This window comes from Peromyscus leucopus, chromosome 16_21, assembly GCF_004664715.2.
Source record: "Peromyscus leucopus breed LL Stock chromosome 16_21, UCI_PerLeu_2.1, whole genome shotgun sequence".
NCBI classification, from domain to species: Eukaryota; Metazoa; Chordata; class Mammalia; order Rodentia; family Cricetidae; genus Peromyscus; species Peromyscus leucopus.
Genome location: NC_051084.1, coordinates 48714408 through 48739296, shown reverse-complemented (window position 1 = coordinate 48739296; position 24889 = coordinate 48714408). Strand labels below are relative to the sequence as shown.

At 48.2% G+C, this 24889-nt stretch overlaps 1 protein-coding gene across 3 annotated transcripts; it reads left to right on the top strand.

Annotated features, from left to right (window-relative positions):
• The first annotated feature begins 2553 nt into the window (after positions 1-2553).
• On the top strand, positions 2554-23170 carry Ptpn18 (protein tyrosine phosphatase non-receptor type 18). 3 transcript variants are annotated; one of them, XR_005090086.1, is made up of 16 exons: positions 2554-2718; positions 5806-5914; positions 6189-6265; positions 6353-6448; positions 6543-6581; positions 15294-15362; positions 16723-16785; positions 17061-17203; positions 17930-17996; positions 18079-18156; positions 18251-18340; positions 18548-18636; positions 19230-19441; positions 19829-19903; positions 20107-20355; positions 22435-23170. XR_005090086.1 is itself a non-coding variant. In XM_028865349.2 (15 exons), exons 1-15 carry the CDS (start codon positions 2626-2628, stop codon positions 20172-20174), a joined length of 1368 nt encoding a protein of 455 aa, XP_028721182.1. In that variant the 5' UTR covers positions 2554-2625; the 3' UTR covers positions 20175-23170. The 3 variants fall into 3 exon arrangements, 2 of the variants coding, with proteins under 2 accessions (XP_028721182.1, XP_037055551.1); XM_028865349.2 differs by having other exon boundaries at positions 20107-23170; XM_037199656.1 differs by lacking the exons at positions 20107-20355; positions 22435-23170 and having other exon boundaries at positions 2583-2718; positions 18548-18623.
• The last annotated feature ends 1719 nt before the right edge of the window (positions 23171-24889 follow it).

The following is a 24889-nucleotide window of genomic DNA, read 5'->3' as shown; positions in this document are numbered from 1 at the left end:
CTTCCTTCTCAGGGAGGGCTGAGGTCTCCTGTGCTCCTCTCATCCATGATGGCACTTTGATGGGCCCGGAGTTATGGACTCATGGATACAACTGCTACGTCATATCCAGAAGACAGTGTTTCATGGCACCCCTCATCTTCTGGCTCTTGTATTCTTTCTGCCCCCACCCCACCCTGCAGTGGAGAGGGTTGTACAGATGTCTCTTTCAGGGCTGAACACTCAATAGTCACTTAGCCTCAGTACTTCAACCAGTTTGGTTTTTTACTCTCATCTCCAATATTTAAGTTAGGTCCAGCAGACTAGAGTCTGCAAACCACAAATTTTAAAAATTGTAACGAAATCCAAGGATTGGTGTCAATGCAGTTTCTAAAACATTTAAAAAAGTTATTTGGCCAGGCAGTGGTGGCACACACCTTTAATCCTAGCATTCAGGGGGGCAGAGGAAGCAGACCTCTGTGAGTTCAAGGCCAGCCTGGTCAGCCAGGACCAGGACAGCCAGGGCTCCACGGAGAAACTCTGTCTCTAAAAAAGAAATTCATTTTATGTATAAGAGTGTTTAATTTGCCTGTATATCTGTGCCTTGTGAATGCCTGGTGCTTGTGGAGGCCAGAAGGGGGCATTGGATCCCCAAGAACTGGAGTTTCTGATGGTTGGGAGCCACCAGGTGGATGGTGGGCCAAACCCAGGTCCTCTGGAAGAGCAGTCAGTGCTCTTAAGTGCTGAGCCATGGCTCCAACCCCTCTAAGGTTTTTTTTTTTTTTAAATTACATTTATTTGTGTGTTTATGCACAAGGCTGTGCATGTGGAGGTCAGAGGACAACTCATGGAAGTGGTTTTCTCCTCCCACCATGCGTGTCCCAGGGAAGGAACTCATTGACAGGCTTGGCAGCAAGACCGTTACCTGCTGGGCCATCTTACTGCCCCTTCTCCCATTCATTGAAAATGTTTTGTAGATAGTGTCACGCCCCCCCCCCCCCGGCCCCCCCAGTATCTTTTTTTTTTTTTTTTTTTTTTGTGCTGGCAAAGTGAAGTGCACATAGGACAGAGATCAAGAATAAAGCCCAAACCCGTTCTTGTCAGGCTTTTCAAGATGCTATCCATTCTTTCACTTAAACGCTGTGATGACCGCTAAGTTGATAGCCTATCGCCAATGACCCCACTGATCTTTCAGTGACTCAAAGCACTTCCTGCCCTCAGTCCTACCCTTCCACACCTAACCCCAAGCTGATGTCCTCTGAGCCTTCCCCCAGTGGAGGGCTGGCAACCCTTGGAATTCTTTGGTTACCCTACAGGTGGTACTAGGCCATCTACCGGAAGCCTGTGTTCTGGCAGCTCCCCCACCCCTTTTATTGTATTCTGTGTCGGGGCGGGAGGATGAACCCTCACTAAAGAACCTGTGTAGTTGTCAAGGGACAAGTCTCTGGAGTCAGTTTTCTCAGGCCACCATGCGGGTATTAGGTATCAAATTCGGGTCATCATGCATGGTGACAGGTGTCTTTACCCACGGGACCATCTCACCAGTCCCCCATCATTAAAAGAAAAATACATTCCTTTTTTTTTTTTTTAACTTTGATACAGGGTTTCATGTATCACAAGCTATCTTTGAACTCACAATGTAAGCGAGGGTGACCTTGAATTTCTGAGTCTCTTGCCTCCACCTTTTGAATTTGGGGACTTACAGGGTGCTGGAAATGAAACCCCGCGCTTCCATCATACTAGATAGGCACTCTACCAATTCAGCTACAACCTTAGTGTGGCCCCTTTTCTAGTCTTTAGTCTCCAGGATCCCAAGAGCTTTTAGTGGCGGTTGTTTATCAAACTCCTGAATACGGGATGGAGTTGAGAGGGTGTTGTCTCCCGTGTTGAGTGTTGAGACCCGTTTTCCCGTGAATTCATTTCCAGTACCTTAATTCTCTTCCTTGAAGAGAGGTGCGGATTAAAAGCCTCATGTTAGGACTAAGATCCTGGTGTCCCCGCTTTTCCAACAGGTTCCAGAAAGAGAAAGACCCTCAGGAATGGCCCTTTTCCCAAAGCACAGTGGCAGGACAGTATTTCTCTCCGAAGCCTGCCTTCCCCGACTTGCCTCATATTCAGCGGTGGCGCAGCTGTGGACGTCCGCGTGCTGCAGGCTGGGTGGCCTCGCTACTCCTTTCGATTCCAGTGCAGCCTCAGGAACCTGGCCTGCGACATTGAGATCGCAGCCGTCCACCGGGAAAGGGACTAGTTCAAGCGGGTCCGAGCGTTCCGTGAGGACTCCACCGCTGCTGCACTGCAGCCGAAGCACCTGAGGCGCCAGCGGGGAAGTGCGGGTCCCACAGCAGCAGGACGTCTACAGGACATCCTACATCGGGACAATGCGGGTCTCACAGCGGCAGACCGTCTACAGGACGTCCTACTTCGAGGAATTGCGAGTCGCACAGCCACAGGACGTGCTACAGCGGCTGCGGCCCGCGCCTGTGGGCGGGGCGAAGCAGAGTGAGCTCCTAATGCAATTGGCCGAGGGGCGTGGCCTGCCAGCCACTACCGGCCTTCATTGGCTGCTGGGACGGAGGCCCCGCCCCGCAGTTGTCTAAACTCTCGGGGGTCGGAGCGCGGCGTGCAGAGACCTCGCAGGCGGGTCGCAGCATGAGTCGCCACCTGGATCTGGTGCGGAGCTTCCTGGAGCAGCTGGAGGCCCGGGACCGCCGGGAGGGAGCAATCCTTGCCCGCGAGTTCAGCGTGAGTGACATTCCAGCGATCGAGCTTCGCAGCCAGGCTGCGCCCACCGCTGCCCACCTGTGCAGTGTGAAAGCTCTGCCTGTTTCTCTCCGTTCCCGGGGCGTCTCCTGCCGCCTCCGACTCTCTGGTTTTCATTCCCAGCACCTCTGTCGCGCTCCCACACTTTCTCTCAGCTTTTCTCACTCTGCCCGCAGGTGCCCAGAGGGTGAAGTACACGGCTCTCTGGGAGGAGCGGGACACACTCAGGCGTCCGTGTCGCTCTCCCGGAGCGGCCCTTCTCCCTCGCAGGGCGGTGGCTGCCGCTAGGGAAGGAGGCGGCACACCTGCGCTGGACTCCAGTTCCCGACCCGGGCCACTCCTAGGTCACCTTGTAATCCCTGGGAGGAAGTGGCTTGGGGCCGCAGAAAGAGGAACAGGGAAGCTTTGTAGTTTAGCCTTTGAGCTCCGGAGTTTCCAGTTTCAGTCTATGCCCAGGGCCTTCCAGAACTGCGGTCCTGGGAGGTCCGACCTCAATTTCAACTGTTTTGAAAATGTGAATGTTAAAACCCAAGTTGGTCTGAGAAATTAGGTGGTTTTGGTAGAAACACTTCCTAGCACATGTTGGATACTCACTGGATAGGTGCCTTTAACATGGCTTACAAAACTTCTAGATGTTACATCAGGTAGTGTCAGTCATACTTGTGAGAGGGGAACAGCACTCAGCAGGCATGGCATATAACACGTAATGAAGTATTTTAAACATAGTGACACGATCCAAATATGTAAACACGCTCTATCAAACTTAGAAATATGTATTATAGATATATCAAAACAGGTATTAAATGGCCGCTTACAGCCTGGCATGGTGGCACATGCCTGTAATTCCAGCAGTTGGTAGCCTAAAACAGGAGGATGACCGTGAGTTCAAGGCCAGCCTGAGTTCCACAATTTGAGGACACTCTGAAATACAGAGTGAGATTGTCTCCAAGAAAGGAAAAGGTAGTTTACACAAAGACCATTATGTAACCCACTAACAATACAACACTGTGGTGGCCCACACCTTTAATCCCGGTACTCAGGAGGCAGGGGCAGGCAGATCTCTGTAAGTTTGTGGCCAGACTGGTTTACACAGAGCTCCAGGACAGCCAGGGCTATGTTGAAAGACCCTGTGTCAAAAAAAAGACAAAAAAATAACCAAATGAAAAACTAATGACAATACCACAATCTGTACAACAAACATTAATAAAAACCAAATTTATTAAGTTTGTAAGTAAATATACAGAACAAACATGTGTAAATTAAATATAAATCTAATAATTTATACATGTAAAATACTATAACTAAAAATGTATAAGTGTTATATGCATATTTTTTTGAGACAAAGTTTATCTGTGTACCAGGCTGACCTCAAACTTATAGAGATCCTCCTGCCTCTGCCTCCTGAGTACTGGGATTAAAAGTGTGTACCACCACCACCTGGCCTAAAATATATAGTTTATAAACATGAAAATGGGCATAAATACGTATGTGGTGTATCCTTCAGGCTGATGAAGAGAGCAGTTCTGAGAGCTCCATGCAGAATCTTGCCCTCCCTCCCTCCCTCCCTAACTCCCTCATTAACTCCCTCCCTCCCTAACTCCTTCCCTCCCTCACTCCCTCATTCCAGGGCTTTGATTTTCCTACCTCTGGTCTCCAAGAATCCCTGTGAGTGTGTGTGTGTGTGTGTGTGTGTGTGTGTGTGCTTTGTACAAGATACAACATGACAATACACCATATATATATGAGTTATAACATACAACATATTAGAAGATGCTACCTCTGATTGAAATTCCAACAGTGACACCACTATAGGAAGGTGTCTCTAGGGGCTGGAATAACCTAATCAACATAAGTCAAGCACCTTGGACTGGTGGCCCGAACACAATGGCACCTTGATAGGTGTTTATTATCATTGCAGTTATGAACACCTGATAATTAGAGTAATATTCTTCACTAATTATAATAATGTACCAGTTATAAAGTACCTATAGCATCTTCTTATATGTTGTATGTTATAACTCATATATATATGGTGTATTGTCATGTTGTATCTTGTACAAAGCATTTATTTAAAAATTCTGTTTGGTGTGTGTGTGTTACACACACACACACACACACACACACACACACTCACAGGGATTCTTGGAGACCAGAAGAGGGTGTTGGATCCCCTGAAGCTGGAATTGCAGGCCATTGTGAGCTGGCCGGTGCTGGTGCTAGGAACCAACTGTGTCCTCTGCAAGAGCAGAAAGCACTCAACCACTTAGCCATCTTTCCAACGCCCATTTTAAATTTTTTTGACACAGTATCTCATGTAGCTCAGGCAGGTCTTGAACTTAATATGTAGCCAAGGATGATTTTGAACTTTTTAAAAAAATTGTGTGTGTGTGTGTGTGTGTGTGTGTGTGTGTGCACAACTATGAGAGTTGATTCTCTCCCTCTTCCTTATGAATCCTGGTGATCAAACTCAGCTCATCAGGCTTGGTGGCAAGTACCTCTACTCACTGAGCCACCTCCCTCGCCTCGGTTTCATTTGTGTGGGGGTGGGAGTCTTGGGCATGCCACAGCACCTATGTAGGGATCAGAGAACAACGTTCCGGTATTGCTTCTCGCTCCTTATTATGGTGTGGGATCTGGGGATGAAGTGCAAATCTTCAGGCCTGAACACCAGGTGCTTTTACCCACCGAGCAATCTTTTGGGTCTGGACAATGCGTATTGTATTATTATAGTCCAGTATAATAGGGGTTGAGTGTGCAGGTCTGAGAGGTCAGTCTCCTTGTGGGACCTTTGGCGAGTTGCTCCACCACTTCCTACACCAGCTTTCGTCTGCACAACGGGAACAGTGGGTAGTTTCCGCTTAGGATGACTGAGTCACCTAGCACTGAGCGTGTTTTTCACTTGCTGTTGCTGGATATTGTTACACAGATCCTTATGTTGATGGGTCTGCACTAGTCTGTCCTGGTTTGGTGAACTCTTGGGATGGTTCAGCGTCCCAACACTCTGACCTGGCGTCTTTCCTCTTCTCTCTTGCCTCTTCTCTGCCTTTGGCTCGTGGTGCCTTCTTCCAGGATATTAAGGCCCGCTCACTGGCCTGGAAGACTGGAGGTGTGTGCTCCACTCAGGTCGGCAGTGGGCTTGGGAACGCGAAGAAGAACCGCTACAAAGACGTGGTGCCATGTAAGTCAGTGGGTGTCTTTAGGGAGTCGGCTCCACTTGCACAAATGCTAGGTGGTAGTGCCCGGGTGGCAGCGGCTACCCACTGCGGGGCGGGGGGGGGGGGCTGGCAAGAGCTCCCCCAAAGCATTCTACTTCCCATACTTGAGGCAGCTGCATTACTCTCCGAAGCCACAAGGGGCAGAACACACTGGCGTTCTGTTACCCTGCTTGCTTTCGCCCGGGAAGCTGTCAGATACTTGGCACACACCTCTCCACATGTCTCACCCACTGGCAGATGATGAGACGCGCGTTATCCTTTCCCTGCTCCAGGAGGAGGGACACGGAGATTACATCAATGCCAACTTCATCCGGGTCAGGCTAGTGACCAGGGAAGAGGTGCCTCTCGGGGGGTGGGGAGGGTGGGCTTCAGAATCTTGTTAATGAACGGGCCTTTCCCAGGGCACAGATGGAAGCCAGGCCTACATCGCGACACAAGGACCCCTGCCTCACACTCTGTTGGACTTCTGGCGCCTGGTTTGGGAGTTTGGGGTCAAGGTCAGCTTTGAGGGACAGAGGGCGTGGTTCTGAGTCTCCCTCTTTCCTGTTTCTCCTTACCAATGGCCTCCCTCTCCCTTGCCCCCTCGTCTAGGTGATCCTGATGGCCTGTCAAGAGACAGAGAATGGACGGGTATGTATCCTCAGCCTCACATTTCTCCTTCTCATCCCTAGGACCCTGAGCCCAGTCCTTGGCTGACTCCATTGTCGCTCTGCAAAAGCCACCAGTCCCTAGTTTTCCTTGATCTTTTCGTTTGGATCCTGGGGTTGTCCCCTCAGTGCCGGCAGCCCGGGCTTTCTGCCAGCCCACGACGTGGCCAAGGACTTGCGCTGTAGAGTTTCCACTCTGGTCTTTCTGTAGCCCTCGCTGTTTTTCACACTCCCCTCGACCTATGCTGGTCTTGGCCATTCCTCAGATGAGCCAGAGAGGGCCTGTGCCATGGCCATCCTCTGCCTTAGACTTTCCAATTGCTCATTCTGTTACCTGGACCTTCACATGGCTTCCTACTCCCCAGCACCTGTGACTCCTTCCTGTGTTTTTCCGTTTCTCATCTCCCTCAACAGTTCTTACCCACCTCAGCACACCGGGTAATTCTAAATGGGAACTACACATCACAATCGTGTGATTGTACTCCACAAGCTATTGTTTCTGCCTCTGAATGCCTTTTTACTGGAATGCACTTCACCTGTTCAGCCAGGCGTAGCTGCTCCCTCCTGTACTTCTGGGACCTGGGAGGCCAAAGTGAGAGGATGAAAACTTTTGAGGCCAGCCTGGGCAACTTAGGGACCACCGACATTCTCATCACCCCATTAGCAGTCACACCTTATGTTTAGAGTCACAGACAACCCCTGGTCTGCTTTTGGTGACTGCAGATTTGCCTACTCTGTGTGTTTCACGGAAAATGGAATTGTGCAGATGTGTCTTTTGTGACTGGCTTCTTCTCTCTGTGTTTTTGGTAACCTCTTCATAGCTCACTCCTTTTTGTTGCTGAATAGCACCCCACTGGATGTTTCGACATTTCATTCCTCTAAGCAGTTTGTAGATGCTGGGTTGATTCCATATTTCGGTTTCAGTGAATCACACTGCTTTGAGCATTCATATGCAAGCCTTTGAGTGGACATGAACTTTCGTTTCTCGAGTATATATCGGGTGGAATTGCTGGGTCATGGAGGAACTCTATTTTTAACTCTATTTTAAGGAAGTGACAAACTGTTTTCCATAGTAGCTGCATCAGGTTACATTTCTAGCCATATGCAGGACAACTCCAGTTTTGTTACATTTTCACCAATACTTGTTGTTCTCTTTTTTTAAAACATTGCACTTCTTGTGTGTGGGGGCATGTGCACGTGCCTACTGAGCAGTGGGGGTGGGGGTTAGAGACAACTCTGGGGCCTGGTTCTCTTTCCACCATGTGGGTTCCTGGGATTGAACCCAGGTCATCAGTCTGGCGATGACAAGTGCCTAGGCCTGATGAGCCATCTTGCCTGTTCCCTGCTTCTCTGTGTGTGTGTAACCATTGTTGGGAATGTGAAGGAGTCTTTAATTGGGTCTTTTAAGACATATAAAAAATATATGTAAACATAAAAATTGCCGTTTAAAGGTCTGAAAAGATGTTTGGAGGTTAAGAGCTCTTGTTGCTCTTACAGAGGACCTGAACTCTGCTTACAACTGCCTGTATCTCTAGCCCCGGAGCGATCTGATGCCCTCTTCTGGCTTCCTTGGACACCCGAACACATTTAGCACACACACACACACACACACACACACACACACACACACACACTAAAAGGCATAAGGTCCCTGGTCCTGGCCACTTGTGTTCTGTCTCCATGAATTGCCTGTTTTACTTACATCATGTAAACGGGATTATAACGTAAGTGTCCTTCTGTTTCTGGTTTATTTCACTTGGTGTTTTCAAGGTGTGTCCATGTTGTCACATGTATCAGAATTTCATTTTTTTTCAGACTGCTTTGTGTCATATTTCCTTCACCCATTCATGTGCGGATAGACTTTTGGGCTGCTTCTACCTTTTAGACTACTATGGATAACCCTGCTTGCATACACTGGTAAACAGTTATCTGCTTGATTTAGGCTTTTGTTTTACTGTGTGTGTGTGTGTGTGTGTGTGTGTGTGTGTGTGTGTGTGTGTCAGTGTGTGTACTTGTGTCTGTGTGTCAGTGTACACACACATGTGGTTATAGATGTGTGTACCTGTGTGCATACATCTCACATCTCATGTCACCCTGGCTGGCCTGGAACTCAACGTGTAGACAAGGCTGGTCTTGAACTCACAGAGTTCACCTATCCCTGCCCCTTGCTCCTGCTACACTGCTAGGTTTAAAGGCTTGCGACACTCTGCCTGGCTCTCTTACTCCTTTTGAGGCAGAATCTCTCCCTGAACTCTGTGCTTGGATTTCCTCAGCTAGCCTGGAAGTCACCAAACACCAGAGAGATCTTCCTGTCCCTGCCCACCTCTGAGCTGGGGCTGCAGGTATGCAGAGGGCGCCTGGCCTGTTATGTGGGTGCAGGGATCGGAACTCCAGCGCTTGTGGCTGTTCAGCAAGCACCTGTAACTGCTGAGCTATCTCTCTAGCACCCCTATTTTGTTTTTCAGTTCTTTGAATATAAATCTGCAGTAGAATTGCTGTTTGTTTGTTTGTTTGTTTTCCACAGTGGCTATACCTTTAATGATTCCACCAGCTGGGGGTTTCAGTTTATGCCTATGTTCACCAATACTTGCTATTTTGTGTGCGTGCGTATGCTTGTACATGTGTGTGCACACATATGTGTGTTTGGGTGTGCATGTGTGTGTGGTGTGGTGTGGTGTGCTCTTGCACACACATACAGAGGCCAGAGGAGGATGTCAGCTATCCTGCTTTATCAACTTTCTGCCCTTTTCCCTAGAGACAGGGTCTTCCACTTAGCCTGGAGCTAGGCTGCTAGCAAAGTCCCAGCGATCCTCCTGCCTCCGCCCCTACAGTGCTGCGGTTACAGGTGCGGCCCTGTCCTTCCATGCGGGGGCTAGGGGTTTGAAGTCAGATCCTCATTCTTGTTCAGCAACTGCTCTTTCCCACGAACCATCTCCCCAGCTCAATGGTTATGTTGTACTTCCCACTCATTAAGAAAACCATTTCCCGGGAGAGAGAGATGGCTCAGTGCTTACCAGTGCATTCTGCTGTCGCAGAGGACCTGAATTTGGCTCTTAGCACCAACACCAAGTGGCTCACAGCTACTTATAACTCCAGCTCCAGGGCACCGGACAATCCTGGCCTCTGAAGGTACCCCTATTTACATGCACATGACCTCCCCAATTAAAAATAATAAAAATAATTTTTTTTTTTTTTTTTTTTGGAGACAGGGTTTCTCTGTGTAGCCCTAACTGTCCTGGAACTCACTTTTTAGACCAGGCTGGCCTTGAACTCAGAAATCCACCTGCCCCTGCTTCCTTAGTGCTGGAACTGAAGGCGTGTGCCACCACCACTTGGCAAAAATAAATCTTTAAAAGAGAAAACCACTCATTTGGGTTTTGTTTTTCATGTTTATTTCTCCATTTGTGTGTCTTCTCTGGACAGACATCTATTCAGGTCCCATTTTAAAACCAGGCTATTGTCTTTATTACTAAGTTGAAGAAGTTCTGGATACAAGTGCTTCTCAGCATGTGATTGACAGTGTGTCTCCCGTCCTGTGGATTGTCATTTCCTTTCCCAATGGTGACCCTTGAGGCACAGATATGCTTTACATGTTTGGGTTCTCATCTATCATTCTGCTAGTCTTTTTCCTTTCACATCTAGGAAGTCACTGTCGAAGGCATAAAGATCTACTTTTGTGTTTTCTAAGTGTTTCATAGCTTTCTATATGACATTTAGATTTCTTATTCTTTTGAATTAATTTTTCTGTATACAGGATAAGAAAGGAATCCAAAGTTCGTTCATATGTATTCAGTTATTCCTATGTTATTGGTGAAGACCATTTCTTTTCCATTAATCCCACAGCATCTTTATTGAAAAATAAAGTGATTATAAGGGCTTACTTCTGAGCTCTCAAATTCTTCCATTGATAAATTAGTCTGTCTTTGTGTTAGCAAAACAAGGTTGTGATTACTGTACTGTTGTAGCAAGTTTTGAGATTTTTTTTTTTCCGGTGCTGGGCATCAAACCCCAGAGTCTTTTCCTTAATAAGCAAGTCCTCTCTCTACTCCTGGACTACATCCATAGCCCTGTAAGCTTCCAGTAAGGAAGTGGGTCCTCTGATTTGTCCTATCTCTGTGTGTTTGTGTGGGTGTGCTGTGTGGTATATGTGCATGCATGGGGATGGGAGGGTACGTGTGCATATGTATGGACATGTGTGTGGAGGCCAGAGATGACCTCAGGTATATTCCTCTATTGTTCTCTGCCTTATTTTGAGGCAGCATCTCTCACTGAATCTGGAGCTCCCTGCTTTGGCTAGACTGGTTGGCCAGTGAGCCCAGGGATCCTAATGGCACTTTCCTGTCTGAACTATCTCCCTATCACTGAATTTGTCTGTTCTAGAAGATGGCTTTGGTTATGGACCTTGTGCAAAACAGTGAACAAGGCCAGCATAGTGCTCATGTTTAGAAAGGCCTTCCTATGAACCTGGCTCTTGGATGAATTCTGAGGCTTTTGTGTAAGGATGGCTCACGACGCCTAGCATATCTATGCTATTGACAAGTCCCCAGTAAAATTCCCAGGGAACCGACCCCCTGTCAAGCTTCACTGGGTTGACATGTCACCATTTCTGCCACAGCTTGTTGCTGGGGTAATGAAGCTCATCCTGGGAACCGCCCTAGGTGAGCAGCTTTGAGCCACATCCCTGTTCCCTGTGCTGAATTCATTCTGTGTCTTTTCACTGGACCGAGTCGTGCCCATGAGGACGACGGTGTGCTGAGTCCCGTCTGTCCCAGTAAACTCTCAACACCAGAGCTGCTCTTCCATAGCCCTCCACACCTACACTTCTCTTTTCATCTTGAGATTGCCTTTTCAGTAACATCAAAAATCTGCCGGGGGCTAGAGAGACAGTTCAGTGGTAAAACCCTTGTCACAAAGCCTGACGACCTGAGTTTGATCCCCAGAACCCATGTAAAAGTAGAAGGAGAGACTGACTCCACAAAGTTGTCCTCTGAGCTCCACATGTGTGCCTTAGCACTCATGCCTTGCCCCATCAGACATGCACGTAATAATAAAATACTTTCAACTGCTGGGTTTTCACAGGGACTGCACCATGGCTGTGTGTTTGGACTGTGCCGCCATCTTTACATAGACGCCTTTCCACTTACCTGCATTGACCTTTTCTTTCAGCAAATGCCTTGTAGGGGTCAGTGAAAAAGATGGTACTTGTACTTGCCAGGCATCGGTGGCGCATGCCTTTAATCCCTTGGGAGGCAGAGGCAGGTGAATCTCTGTGAGTCCTAGGCCAGCCTGATCAACACAGTGAGTTCCAGGTCACCCAAGACTACATAGTTGAGACCCTGTCTCAAAAACGAAAAACAAAACAAAAACTACAGTTTTGAAAATTTATGGCATATATTTTATACTTGATGTTACAGGATTGTTTTAATTTGTGCACTCCGAACAGTTTATACTGAGTAATGGTACAAAACTGATACTCCTACATCGATCTTTCCCAGCAACCTAGCTGAGCTTAGTCACCTGGTGTGTGTGGTACGAATTCTTTAGGAGTTCCTCCATAGGAACCAGTCATCTCATATATAACAATCAAAGCTTCGTTTCTTCCTTCCCAGGCTGTGCGCTGACATCCCCCTCACCCTCCCTGCCCTGCTCCGTCACTTCCTCATCTCCTTTCCTCCCTCTCCACACTCAGATTCTCTCTTTTTCCCAGTTGTGTCGCCGCAGGCTGGGGTGGGGGTGGAACTGACAGGCTTCTGTCTCCATCCGGGGCTTCTAAATTTCACCACCGGGCATCTCTGTGGAGTTCGTAGATGCTCTGGGCATTGTTGAGGAGTTCCTTTCTACTCCTAATTCTCTTCATGTTTTTATGGTGAAGCTATGTTGGTTTGTCAAGTTTTTTTCCCCCCTCCATCTATTTGCATGACCCTGGATTTTTGCTTTGTTATTATCTATTAATATGATATCATCTATTAATACGATACCTGATACCAATGGGTTGTTTTTAATTCTCTCTCTCTCTCTCTCTCTCTCTCTCTCTCTCTCTCTCTCTCTCTCGCGTGTGTGTGTGTGTGTGTGTGTGTGTGTGTGTGTGTGTGTGTGTGTCCATCCATGTGCACTCACGCCATAGCATGAGTGTGAGGGTCACAGAACAACCTCTGGTATTGTACTTTGGCCCCCACCTTGTTGGAAACAGGGTCTCTTGTTTTGGTACTAACCTGCAGGCTTTCAGAGACATTGCCTCCTGTCCTGAAAGAGTGCTAGAATTATAAACATACTCAGCTGTGTGCAGCATTTCATGGGCTCCTGGGATCCAAACTCAGGTATCCACACTTTCTCCCCAGCTCTGACACTGATGGATTTTCATTGTCAAAACACCTTGTATTTTTAGGATTAATCCTGCTCGGTCATGGCATATAATACTTGGCTAGTATTTTCTTGAGAATTTGTGCTCTAAGTTCATGAGACATTGGTGGATACTTTGTTTTTCTTGTGTTCTCTAGTTTGGGTAGGACATTAATTGACTTTAGTGTGCTGAGTCATGTTCATGCGACTTCAGGTTTTTTTTTTTTTCAAGGATGTGTGAAGGGTTGGTATTAATTCTGCCTTATTTGTTCAATAAATGTAACTAGATTATTATTATTATTATTATTATTATTATTTTGGTTTTTCTAGACAGGGTTTCTCTGTGTAGCTTTGGTGCCTGTCCTGGATCTCGCTCTGTAGACCAGGCTGGCCTCGAACTTACAGATCCGCCTGGCTCTGCCTCCTGAGTGCTGGGATCAAAGGCATGTGCTCCTGCAGCCCAGCTAGAGAACTGTTTTAATGTAACCTGTTTTTGTCTTTGTTCCTTACTGTGTTCTGTAGATTCAAGCTTCCTTTTGGTGTCCTGTTCCATTCATATGAGATGCGTCTCCTTACAGATTTGCTTGCAATAAATTTGCCTAGTTTTGTGTGACAAGGTTTCTATTTTATTAATTTATTTGGGGCTGGGGGGTATGAGTCAGAGAATAACTGCCCAAGAGTCACTTCTCTCCTTTGGCCATGTGGGACCTGGGGAATAACTCCAGTTGTCTAGACCAAGGTTTTTTTTTTTTTTTTTTTAATTCCAGTATTCTCAGGATATCATACGACTGCCTTCTGGCTTACAGAGTTTCTGAAAGAAATTGTGTTTTGCTTTTAAGATTTTTCTTTTTATTATTATTATTGTTTTTCCTTTTTTGATCAGGTGGGTTGTGGTGTGCTTCAACATTGTCTTCTTATGTATTTCCCCCTCAATACAGATTACTGGCTTTATTAATTTCTAGTTTCATCAGCTTTGGGGAACTTGCAGCTTTTATTTCTTCCAGTATGATTTCCCTTCTCTCTGGGACTAGAGAGATGGCTCAGTGGTTAAGAACACTGGCTGTCCTTCCAGAGGACCCAAGTTCAATCCCCAGAAGTGACATGTGGGCTCACAATAATTTGTAACTCCAGTTCCAATGCCCTTTCTGGCCTCAGGCACCAGGCATGCACCTAGTGTCCAGACATACATGTAGGTAAAACACCCATACACATAAGATGATAAATTAAAAGAAATTTTAATTAAAAGCGTTTTTCTGTTTTCTCCATCTCTCCTCTTCTGGGCTCCAGGTACCACTTGGTGTGTCCCACAAAGGTCCGATTCTCCTGTTTTCCTGTCTTCTCTCTTTGCTTTGTTTCTGCTGCAGTATCTTCATGCTCATGGCTTTTCTTTCTTTGGGGGTTTAACCTGCTATGAGTGAATTTCAAGTATTTAGGAATTCCATTTAGGACTGGTTTTGCATCTTATACATCATCCTCTGTTACATTCGTGTTTCCATTTTGACTATTTATATTGCTATTTTGAGGTCTTTGCCTCTTCCTCTGTCTCTTCTGGATCTTTTTCTATCCCCTGATTATTTATTCCCCTGGGAACAAGTCATGTGTTATTACACCTTTGTATGTCAGGGACATTTTTATTGGGTGGATGGTTTAAGTGTCCATAGTTCAGGGTTAGATTGTGTTGACTTTCATTAAAGAGTGTGTCAAGTGGTTTACTTTTCTAGGAAGGTGGCCAAGTCTCCTTTGGATATTTTATCGTCCGGCCCTTTCTGTTTCCCTGGTTTCTGTTTGCACAGCTCTCTCTTCCCTGAGAATTCTGTGTTGCCCTCTTTGGGCCGTGACCTGTGCTTCTTTAGCGTGTTGGAATCATGGGGTTCCTTAGTTCCTACAGCTCGGTGACATGTCGAGGCAGCAGGCCAGGTGGTCCACTTAGTGACCACGCCCTGCAGTGCACGTGTCTGTGACGAGATGCCGTGGGTCATGCACTGAGCTCTAACTCCGGGCAGTAGGAGGATGTCCTGAACTGCCTCCCCCCAGCATAATCAAAAGCTTGCCCTTCAGAGGCAGGTGAATCTCTATGAGTTCGAGGCCAGCCCGATCTACAAAGAGAGTTCCAGGACAGCCAGGGCTACACAGAGAAACCCTGTCTCAAAATAAATGAATGAATGAATGAATAAATAAATAAACAAAATAAAAAAGCTTGCCTCTGTGGAGTGTGCATGTGTTTAATGTCGTTCTCTGCAGCTGGCCTCCATTCCAGCCACAGCTGCTGGCCCTTCCACGTGTCGCACTTGGGTGTCCTGGCACTCTGGAAGTGACCTCCCCCATTCACTCTTGCCTTTCCTCCCTCCCTCTGCAGAAGAAGTGTGAACGGTACTGGGCCCAGGATCAGGAGCCACTGCAGACCGGGCCCTTCTGCATCACCCTGGTAAGCTGGGGCAGGGATGGGAACAAGGTGGCTTCTGCAGGCCTCGGGTAGTGTGGGAGAACTCAAGGAAGATGTGTCGTCGAAGCAGAAGCCCTGGAAGGATGAGGCATTTTCTCACAGCTCCCTTACACTATGGAAAACTCAGAATTCTTTGGGGTTGTCATGCAAACCGTCAGAACACAATTAAAAGTTTTTAAAATTTATTTTCACTTTTATTATTATTATTATTATCATTTGTGTGTGTGTGTGTGTGTGTGTGTGTGTGTGTTTTGCTGGAAAGAGAATCAAGGGCTTCACACACATGCTATGTAAGTGTTCTTCCCAGGCCCTAGTACTTTTGATTATGATTACTGTTACCTCTGTAACCAAATTGTACCTCTTCAGGTTTCTGCAATTCATATTTATTTACCACGTCCAGAGCACTGGAGGAAATAACTATGGATAGTTAGCCATTAACAGATGCAGTGGACCATTGTATTTCAGAACAATAGAACTCTCTGTGTTCACTGTAAAGGGATTAATTTGGTTTGTATAGTCATTCCTCTTTCCCTGTTCTGACAAAAGTTTCCTTGAAAGCTTTGGGAGAAGTTTGGACCAAAGGAAAATCTAAAAATATTATCAGTACAGGAATTCATTTGAATTAAGAATATATGACTTTATCATCATTGGCTGTGAAAACGTTTTTTTTTTTTTTTTTTTTTTTTTTTTTTTTTTGAGACAGAGTTTCTCTATGTAGTCTTGGCCATCCTGAAATTAGCTCTGTAAACCAGGCTGGCCTCAGATTCACAGAAATCCACCTGCCTCTTCCTCCTGAGAGCTGGGATTAAAGGTGTGGGCCACCACTGCCTAGCTGACTGTGAAACCATTTAAAGGTATTCTTCTGAAGTAAAATACTATTGTAATGAGAATGTCCAAGGAAGCAAGAAAATATAAGTACACTAAGGATTGGGAACTGTGACAAGGACATACTATGTAAGCTAGTCCAGCAAAGTCTGAACTGTGAGACATGCCCAGCAAGCTCGATTGTCCTCAACTACATGGGAAGTAAGTCTGTGATCCCAGGAATGTAAGAACAGCACTTCAGGCCAAAGGATCTTAAAAATGTCTTTAGTATTTGATTTTTATCAACATGCTTTGCTTCCATCAGGCATGGTAGTACACACCAGTCCTCCCAGCACATGAGAAGCCGAGGCAGGAGGATCTCATGTTTGAGGCCAGCCTGGGCTCTTTAGCAAGACCTGTCTCAAAAACAAAAACAAAACTCAACCCTTTGCTTTCTAGAAATATGAAATGTGTCACCGAAGATCTTGAAGATCTCTGTTTCTCTTTTGTTTTCTCTTTCCTCTTCTCACATGCCCAGACAAAGGAGACACCAGTGAATGCAGACGTCGTTCTCAGGACCCTCCAGGTTGCATTCCAGAAGGTACTGAGAATGTACAAAAGGTGAAGGGACCCTTGCGTGGGAGGAGCTGTTTCCACCTCTGTAAAATGGGACACTCGGGACAGTGATCAGTTTCCATCCCCCTCAGTTATGATGCAGTGGGCTTGTGTTTCCTCGCGGTGCCGGGGATGGAGCCCCCAGACTTGGGCATGCTCTTCCACTGAGCCTTATCTGGTGGATTTAAATGGGGTATGCTTAGAACTGTAGTCGGTGCTCAATAAATGTATGCTTTTCTATTCTCTGCTTCCCTGTCTCAGGAATCCCGCTCTGTGCACCAGCTACAGTATATGTCTTGGCCAGACCACGGGGTTCCCAGCAATCCCGATCACATTCTCACCATGGTGGAGGAGGCCCATCGCCTCCGAGGAGCTGGCCCTGGACCCCTCTGTGTCCACTGCAGGTTTAGGGAACAGGCTTTATGGGGATCTGGTGAGGGTGAGACAGAAAAACCAGGGAGAGAGGTTATGGCTGGGAACCAGCCTCCCTTTCCAGTTGCCTCTTTTGAGAAACTTCTGGCCGTATGTTCATGACACAGAGAGCTGGAATCGTTGGCATTTGTTGAGCACAGACTGCCGACTGGGGAGTAAGCATATAACTAACTGGTACTTCGAAAGTCTAAGCAAATAAAAAAAGGTTTTGGAAGAAATAGCTCAGTGGGCAAGGTACTTGCTGTACATGAACTTGAGTTCAGATCTCTAGCACCCAGGAAAAGCCAGGATGGTGGCTTGCCCCTGTAACCCCAGGTTTGGGGGAGGGGTAGGCAAGTGGACCCATGGGGCTTGCTAACCAGCCAGTCAAGCCAATCTGTGAGTGCCCAGTTTAGTAAGGCTTTATTTGAAAGTATAATCTAGGGATCCTGCAATGTAAGAGATACTGCAGGGGATCTCCCTCAGCTCAGCTCCGAATTCTCCGTGTAGAAGAGGGCTTGTGACATCTGTACACAGATATTGGGCTGGTCTGACGTTTCATCCCTTAGGAAGCTGAGGTCAGAGGATCAAGAGGTCGGGGCCAGCCTGGGCAACACAGAAAGACCTTTGGGAAGGGGAGGAGGGCAAGAACGGAATAACAGGGAAGAGGTCATTGTGAGCACGCCATGATGGAGCCTGCTCTGATTCTTGCTTGTCAGTGCTGGTTGCGGTCGAACCGGTGTCCTGTGTGCTGTGGATTACGTGAGGCAGTTGCTGCTGACCCAGGTATGGCGCCGTCTTCTCCGTGGGCAGTGTGTCCCACGCCTGCCCACCAGGGCCTGTTCACACTCCCCCTTCTCTGTCCCAGACAATCCCACCCAATTTCAGCCTCTTCGACGTGGTCCTTGAGATGCGGAAACAGCGGCCCGCCGCAGTGCAGACGGAGGTGTGTGCTCGGCCTGTCTTCCCATTTCCCCGGGACACGGGGAGACGGCTGTATTTCACCATTTTCCCGTCTCAATGACCACTCGCCCCGACAGGAGCAGTACAGGTTCCTGTACCACACAGTGGCCCAGCTCTTCTCCCGTACTCTCCAGAACACCAGCCCCCACCATCAGAACCTCAAGGAGGTACAGAACCCCCAATTCGACTCTTTTTTTTTTTTGTCAGCCATCGACACTCTTATGCTCCTCCCGGGAACAGCAACTGACTCACTGTGAAAGGCTCCTTTGCCTCCTCGGGACCCCTTCCTCAGGCTGTCCCCTTACCTCAGCACCCACAGTGACCAGCATAAGGGGCACGGCCTCACGACCCTCCCCCGCCTGCTTTCCCCGCAGAACTGTGCCCCAGTCTGCAAGGATGCCTTGTCCCTCAGGACCTCCCCAGCCTTGCCTGCCTCATCCCGCCCACCAGGTGGGGTTCTCAGGTACTGGCTGAGCCACTCACAGCTCACTCTTCCCCTGGACAGCTAACCTTGTGGGTTAGCCTTCCCCTTGCTCTTCCAGATGGTAATTAACTAGGCAAATACGTTTTTAGACTCTCTCCACCCCGCCTCGTGTGTGTGTGTGTGTGTGTGTGTGTGTGTGTGTGTGTGTGTGTGTGTGTGTACATTACTGGGAGGTCAGAGGACAACCTTGGGTATGGGTCCTCACCTTCCACATGTTTTGAGACAATCTAGTCTCGCTGTGTACATCAGGCTTTTGGGAGATTCACCTGTCTGTCTCCCAGCTCACGTAGGAGTTCTGGGGTTACAGACACACACGACCAAGTCTGGCCTTACATGGGTCTTCATTAGTTCCACTTGCCAATCTGTCCCTCCTGTCCCTCCTGCTGTAGGGGTACTAGGGACGCGGAACCCCGGTTTCAGCCCTCGGGTGGCCCGCCCCTTCCCTCCTTTCCTGCGCTGGGGACTGGGGCAAGCAGGCAGGAAGGAAGCCCGCACCCTGGGGTGAGCTTGCTCCCTCCCCTGCTCTCCCTGTACTCGGCGCTTTCACTTCCTCTGCTTGCTGCTCGCTGCAGGAGCATCTCGGTGCCCGGGCCCCCGACCCTCCCCATGGCCGACACGTACACCTACGCTGTGGTGCAGAAGCGTGGCGCCCCCGCGGGCACAGGGCCGGGGACGCGGGTGCCCAGCAGCGCGGACACCACGCTCTACAGCCACGTGGCTCCGCGTTCCCAGCGGCTGGTGACACACACCGAGGACGACAGGGGGACGACGCCACTGGGCCATGGTGAGTCGGGGCCCGCCCGGGACGCGGAGCCGAAGGCGACCTGCGCGCACCTGTTTGCGTGTTCCCCACCCTACTAAGGCTCGGGGTGGGATGGGGTGGGGTCTAAGCGGCCACGCGGAGGTCAGCTCCCGATCCAGTCTAGCCACGTCCCTGGGATCCTGACGGTCGGGGTGCAAGCCCCAAAATGAACCCCAGGTCAGATCTCGGTTGAGAGGTTGGGTTGTTTAAGTCGGGCCCCAAAGACAGACCTCCGGACTTGGCCACGCCCATGGCTCCGCCTCCAACCGGCTACCTCGGGAAGGGAAGTCTGTAGCTGCGCTCTAGGTGGAGTCCCTGGGACTCGAGAAGGCTGCACGAGCTGACCCGTAGGGGTTCTCCCGCCTGCAGTTCCTGCGGATCAGAACCCTCCCGGGCCTGATGCCTATGAAGAAGTAACAAATGGAGCGCAGACTGGTGGTCTAGGTAAGTCAGTTCGAACCTAGGGTGCAGCTTTGGAGAGCTCCAGGAGTTTGGGAGTTTGGACTGGGGCGCGGGACTCTGGCTAGGTCCTTCAATACCAGGACCTAGGGGCGCGCCTGCGGGGAGGGGGTGATGGTGGTGGTGGTGGTCTGGGAGAGGTTACCTGTTCACGCCTCAGCTTCTGCATGGCGCCCTTCTTCTCTCAGGCTTCAACTTGCGCATTGGAAAGCCCAAAGGGCCACGGGATCCTCCAGCGGAGTGGACACGGGTGTGAGTGCTGCGCCAGTTACGGCCTGTCTCTCAGTAGTGGCTGGACTTCTGCAGCCGACATGCTGCTGTGCACTGTGTTGGGAATGGGACTTGTGGTTCTGCATCAAAATAAAAGTTTCTCAGGGAGGAAAAAATAAGGGCTTTGGCCCAGTGATTATAGCAATCAGACCCGGAGACTTGGAGAGGTAAGTGCGAGATCACCCGAAGTGGGCGTGGCAGCTCCCCTCTCCACAGAATGAGAGGTGTATCCTCAGTGACCACAGGGGAATGAGGTAGATGGGGTAGCTGGGGATGGGTAGCTGGACCTCTTGCTGTTCAGATAGATCCAAGTCAAGTCTAGCTAGAGCCAGCTAGACCTGACCCCAGACAGGCAGATGAGAGAGAGAGAAAGACAGAGACAGAGACAGAGAGATGGGGGGGGGGGAGGAGATTTCAGATAGGCAAAGATATGGCTCACCAAATCTGGACATAGAGCCAGATCCCTAAACACCCACACCTTCAATTCAGAGGGGTTGTCTATGGCAAAACAGATGGACCTCAGCCGGAGAGAAATGGATCAACCAATAGCCTTTAAGACCAGCCCCAGCCAGTGATCACCAGTCCCCCAAAGTCAGACCCTCACTCTGCCAGCTAGACAGCCAGATGGACTCCTAGCTAGACAGAACTCCAGTCATAAACAATTTCCAGATGAACAGTACACAGACATCCCAGTTATACTGGGAAGACCGACTGACCTTCCAGCCGCAGACAGAATGGCTAAGCTCCCAACTATCCAGACAGATGGAGCTTCTCCTACATAGAGCTCCTATTTGGGTGGACACATTGATGTCGCTCCTTTTGGAGCAGGTCTACATCCCTAGCTGGGCATGCATGGTCTGGATAGTGGGATGTATCTAGACCATGCACAGCTAGGCTGACCTAGTGTATTCTCAGGCAGAACCCCAGCTAGCAGATTGATGAACTACCAGCCTTCATCTAGGTAGAAACCCATAGGTGGACCTTCGGGTGAATAACTACCTTCAGGTAGAGCTAGATCCCATGTCAAAATTTGCCAGCCAAATTCCAAGCTAGATAGATAGACATAAAGCTAGCCAGACTGCCAAGTGGACCCCCAACTAGTCAGACATGATGATCTTCTAGATGAGCCAACAAACCTCCCAAATGAGTATATATATATCTCCAGCAATACAGGTGGAGGCCCAACAAATTAGACTCTGTCTAGACGGACCCTGGGGAGGCAGAAGACCTGTCCAACATACTGAACATCATTGTTCGGAGTGTAGCTAGACAGTCAGCCTTGAGTAGAATAGACAGATATACCCAGGCGGCCATTGGCAGACACACCTGTAGTCAGCTACATAGACCTCTGACCTAATAAGACAAACAAACAAAACCCCAGAGTGGCAGACCAGTCACGAGCTGGAGGACTAATGAGATAGAGGTCTTCTCTGGAAAGTGCACCCCAGACAGAGTCCTGCCTTGACAAAGCCCTCAGACAGATGCCTGCCTGGGTTGACATACAGACCTCCAGCTAGAGACACCTATAGCTAGACCCTCATGTAAACTCTCAATGAGCTAGAAAGATCTCTGGCTGGTCACAGAAATGCATCACCCAGTCAGATAAATAGTGCACCATCCAGAAAGACAGAACTTCAAACCTTCTTTCTTGAGATGCAGATGAGCAGATTCTCTGAGACGGAAAGCCATGAATAAACATATGCATAATGCTCTAACCCTGACCCTCCCCCACCCCCTACCATGATGTCCGCAAATAAGTCACTCTGGCTGTGCCTTCTGACATAGTACCTTCTTCAGGCTCTTGGAAAAGCTGTCTTGAATTTGATGAAGGCTCCTACTAGAAATCTGCTTAGCTAGGCCCACATCACTAAAATGATTATTGTGAGAATTCAATGAAGGGCAGGTTAAAAAAAAAAAAGAGTATGAAACATGTCTTATTTGGTCACAGTGTCTACTGGCAAGTGCTGGGAGATCTTTATGCCATGAGCAGCTCTGCCAACAGGAAGCAGGGATGACAGGGAAACCTTGGGAACCTTCAACACCTCAGCTGAATCTAAACTCTAAGGAAAGTTGGGGCTGATCATGCTGAGAGGGATCTTGGAGCAGAGAAGGGTCAGGGTGCCATTTTCAGAGCACGGGCTGGGAATGACCACCCTGAAGTGAAGAAATAAAGGGCAGAGGGGTGATAGGGTGTCATTTGGCATGTAGGTTAATCTCAAAGGCAGAACTATTGTTGACTTCCTCAGTCCCAGAGACCAGCAAGGACAGCAGTAAATTCCTGGAAACAGGGAACTGTTGCAGGAAGAGGAAGAACAGTTCATCCTGACGGAAGAGAAACCAACCAAAGTTCTCTCCTGGAGGCCAGAAGACAGGATAGTCTGAGGTTGACAGGGTCAGTTCCGAGCTCAGCGAACACTGTGCAGATCCTAGCTGCCCGGTCTGAGTAGAAAGAAAGTGACTGTGTTGAGCAAGAGAGCATGTCTGTAGGATCAGCTGAATAGGAAGACTCCCGGGTATTGGCGGGTCCCGTCTGTTCTACCTTGGAAATCTACCCTGAGTCAGACTGCTGCTCTCTCCCAACTGGACTCTGCAGCCACCTTCCTAAGCTTCTTCTTATCCCCCTTTTGCTCAGGATAAAATGCCAGCCTGCTAGGCTTGTTGCTTTGAACCCTGAATGATAGTTATATTGAATGTCAACTTGACAGAATCTAGAATTGCCTAGGAAACACACACCTTTGTAAGAGAGTCTATAAATTGGGTTAATAAAAGTGGGAGGACCCACCCTCGGTGTGGATAGCACCATGCCATGGGTTGGGGTCCTGGACTGAGTAATAAGAAGAAAGCAAGCTGAGCACTGGAATTCATCGCTGCTTCCTGACTGCAGATGTAATGGGACCAGCTGCCATGCTCCTGCCTTGACTTCCTCACTGTCAGGGACTATACCCCGAACTGTGACCCCAAATAAAACCTTCCTTCCTTAAATTGCTTCAGTCTGGTGTTTTGTCACAATATTAGAAAAGTCACTGAGACAGGAAGTAAAATCTGGTCCAGAAGAAAGTCTTAGGCATTCTTTGATCTTGTTCCAAAGAAATGGGGGTGTTGTTGTTGTTGTTGTTGTTTTTGCTTTGTGTTTGTTTTGTTACACTAGAGATTAAACCTTAGGCAACATGCATGGTAGCCTGTTGCTTTACCAGAGTTATATCCCCAGCCATCTTTTAACTATTTATTTTTAAAATTGAAACAACTGTATGTATGGGTGTTTTGCCTGCTTGTATGTCTGCACCATCTGCAGAAACCTGAAGAGAGCATCAGATCCCCTAGAACTGGAGTTACAGATGGTTGTTAGCTTCCGATTGGGTGCTGGGATCCAAATCCACGTCCTGTAGAAGAGCAATCAGTGCTTTCACTCACTGAGTTATCTCTCCAGCCCCTAGTTATTTGGTTAGTGTGGTGGTTTGAAAGAAAATGGCCCCCAAAGGGAGTGGCACTATTAGGGGGTACGGTCTTGTTGGAGGAAGTGTGTCATTGTGGGGGCAGGCTTTGAGGTCTTATATATGCTCAAGATAACGCCCAGTGTCTCAGATCACTTTCTGTTGCCTGAACAAGATGGAGAACTCTCAGCTACCTCTCCAGTAGCCATGTTTGCCTGCAAGCTGCCATGTCCCACCATGATGGTAATGGACTAAACCTCTGAAACTTAGCTGCCACCTCAATTAAATGTTTTCCTTTATAAGAGTTGCTGTGGTCACGGTGTCTCTTCATGGAAATAGAAACCCTAACTAAGACAATTAAGTTAGTTAGTGTTTTGAAACATGTAGCTTGGATTGACCTTGAAATCGCTCTATAGCCAAGACTGGCCTTCAACTCACAATTCTCCTGCCTCCATCTCCCAAATTCTGAGATTATTTATACCTATAATCATGTCTGACTCACTTTTTACTTTTTATCTCGAGAAATAGTCTCTGTAAACTTGCCCAATCTGGCCTTGAACTCATTCTTTAGCCCATACATATCTTGAGGTTCTTTTGTTTGTTTGTTTGGTTGGTTTACCAGACAGAGTTTCTCTGTGTAGCCCTGGCTGTCCTGGAACTCTCTTTGTAGATCTGGCTGGCCTTGAACTCAGAGATCTGCCTGCCTCTGCCTCCTGAGTGCTGGGAGTAAAGGTGTACGATACCACACCTGGTTATCTTCAGTTTATAATCTCTGCTTCTCCTTCTCCTCCTCCTCCTCCTCCTCCTCTTTTCTCTCCTCCTCCTTTCTTTCCTCCTCCTCCTTCCTCTCCTCCTCCTTCATTAAGCAACTATTAATCCACTTTTTGAGACCTGGTAGAAGAGGGTATTTGTTGGCTTCGTGACTAGTCAGGTATCTAGGGAGGAGAATTTTTATGAAAATCAAAGTGAAAGTCAAGTTAATGGTGGAATCCAAATCTGAGACAACATGATAGCTAGTGAGGATAGCTTCCAGATGGAGACCCCTCAGAGCATCTCTGGGTGGTGAAGGAAGATGGCAGAAGATCTTCATCAGTGCATTTCTTGGTTGGCAATGGTAGGTCTTAGGCTGATGATATGGGTGTCACCAGCCAAGCCCTGACTATTTCTTGGAGCCAAGGAGGGACACTTCCTTCAGAGTTCTGATGGGAACCTGAAAAGATGGGTTTTAGTCTCCAATCCTCAGTGACCCCAAGTCAAGAAAGTGTGAGAA

Excerpts from the sequence above, each read along its gene's own strand:
- Ptpn18 (XM_028865349.2), top strand. The coding sequence starts at position 2,626 with ATGAGTCGCCACCTGGATCTGGTGCGGAGCTTCCTGGAGCAGCTGGAG. Across the intron at positions 17,204-17,929 it reads CCCCTCTGTGTCCACTGCAG|TGCTGGTTGCGGTCGAACCG; the intron begins GTTTAGGGAACA and ends CTTGCTTGTCAG. Across the intron at positions 18,157-18,250 it reads CCGCCGCAGTGCAGACGGAG|GAGCAGTACAGGTTCCTGTA; the intron begins GTGTGTGCTCGG and ends TCGCCCCGACAG.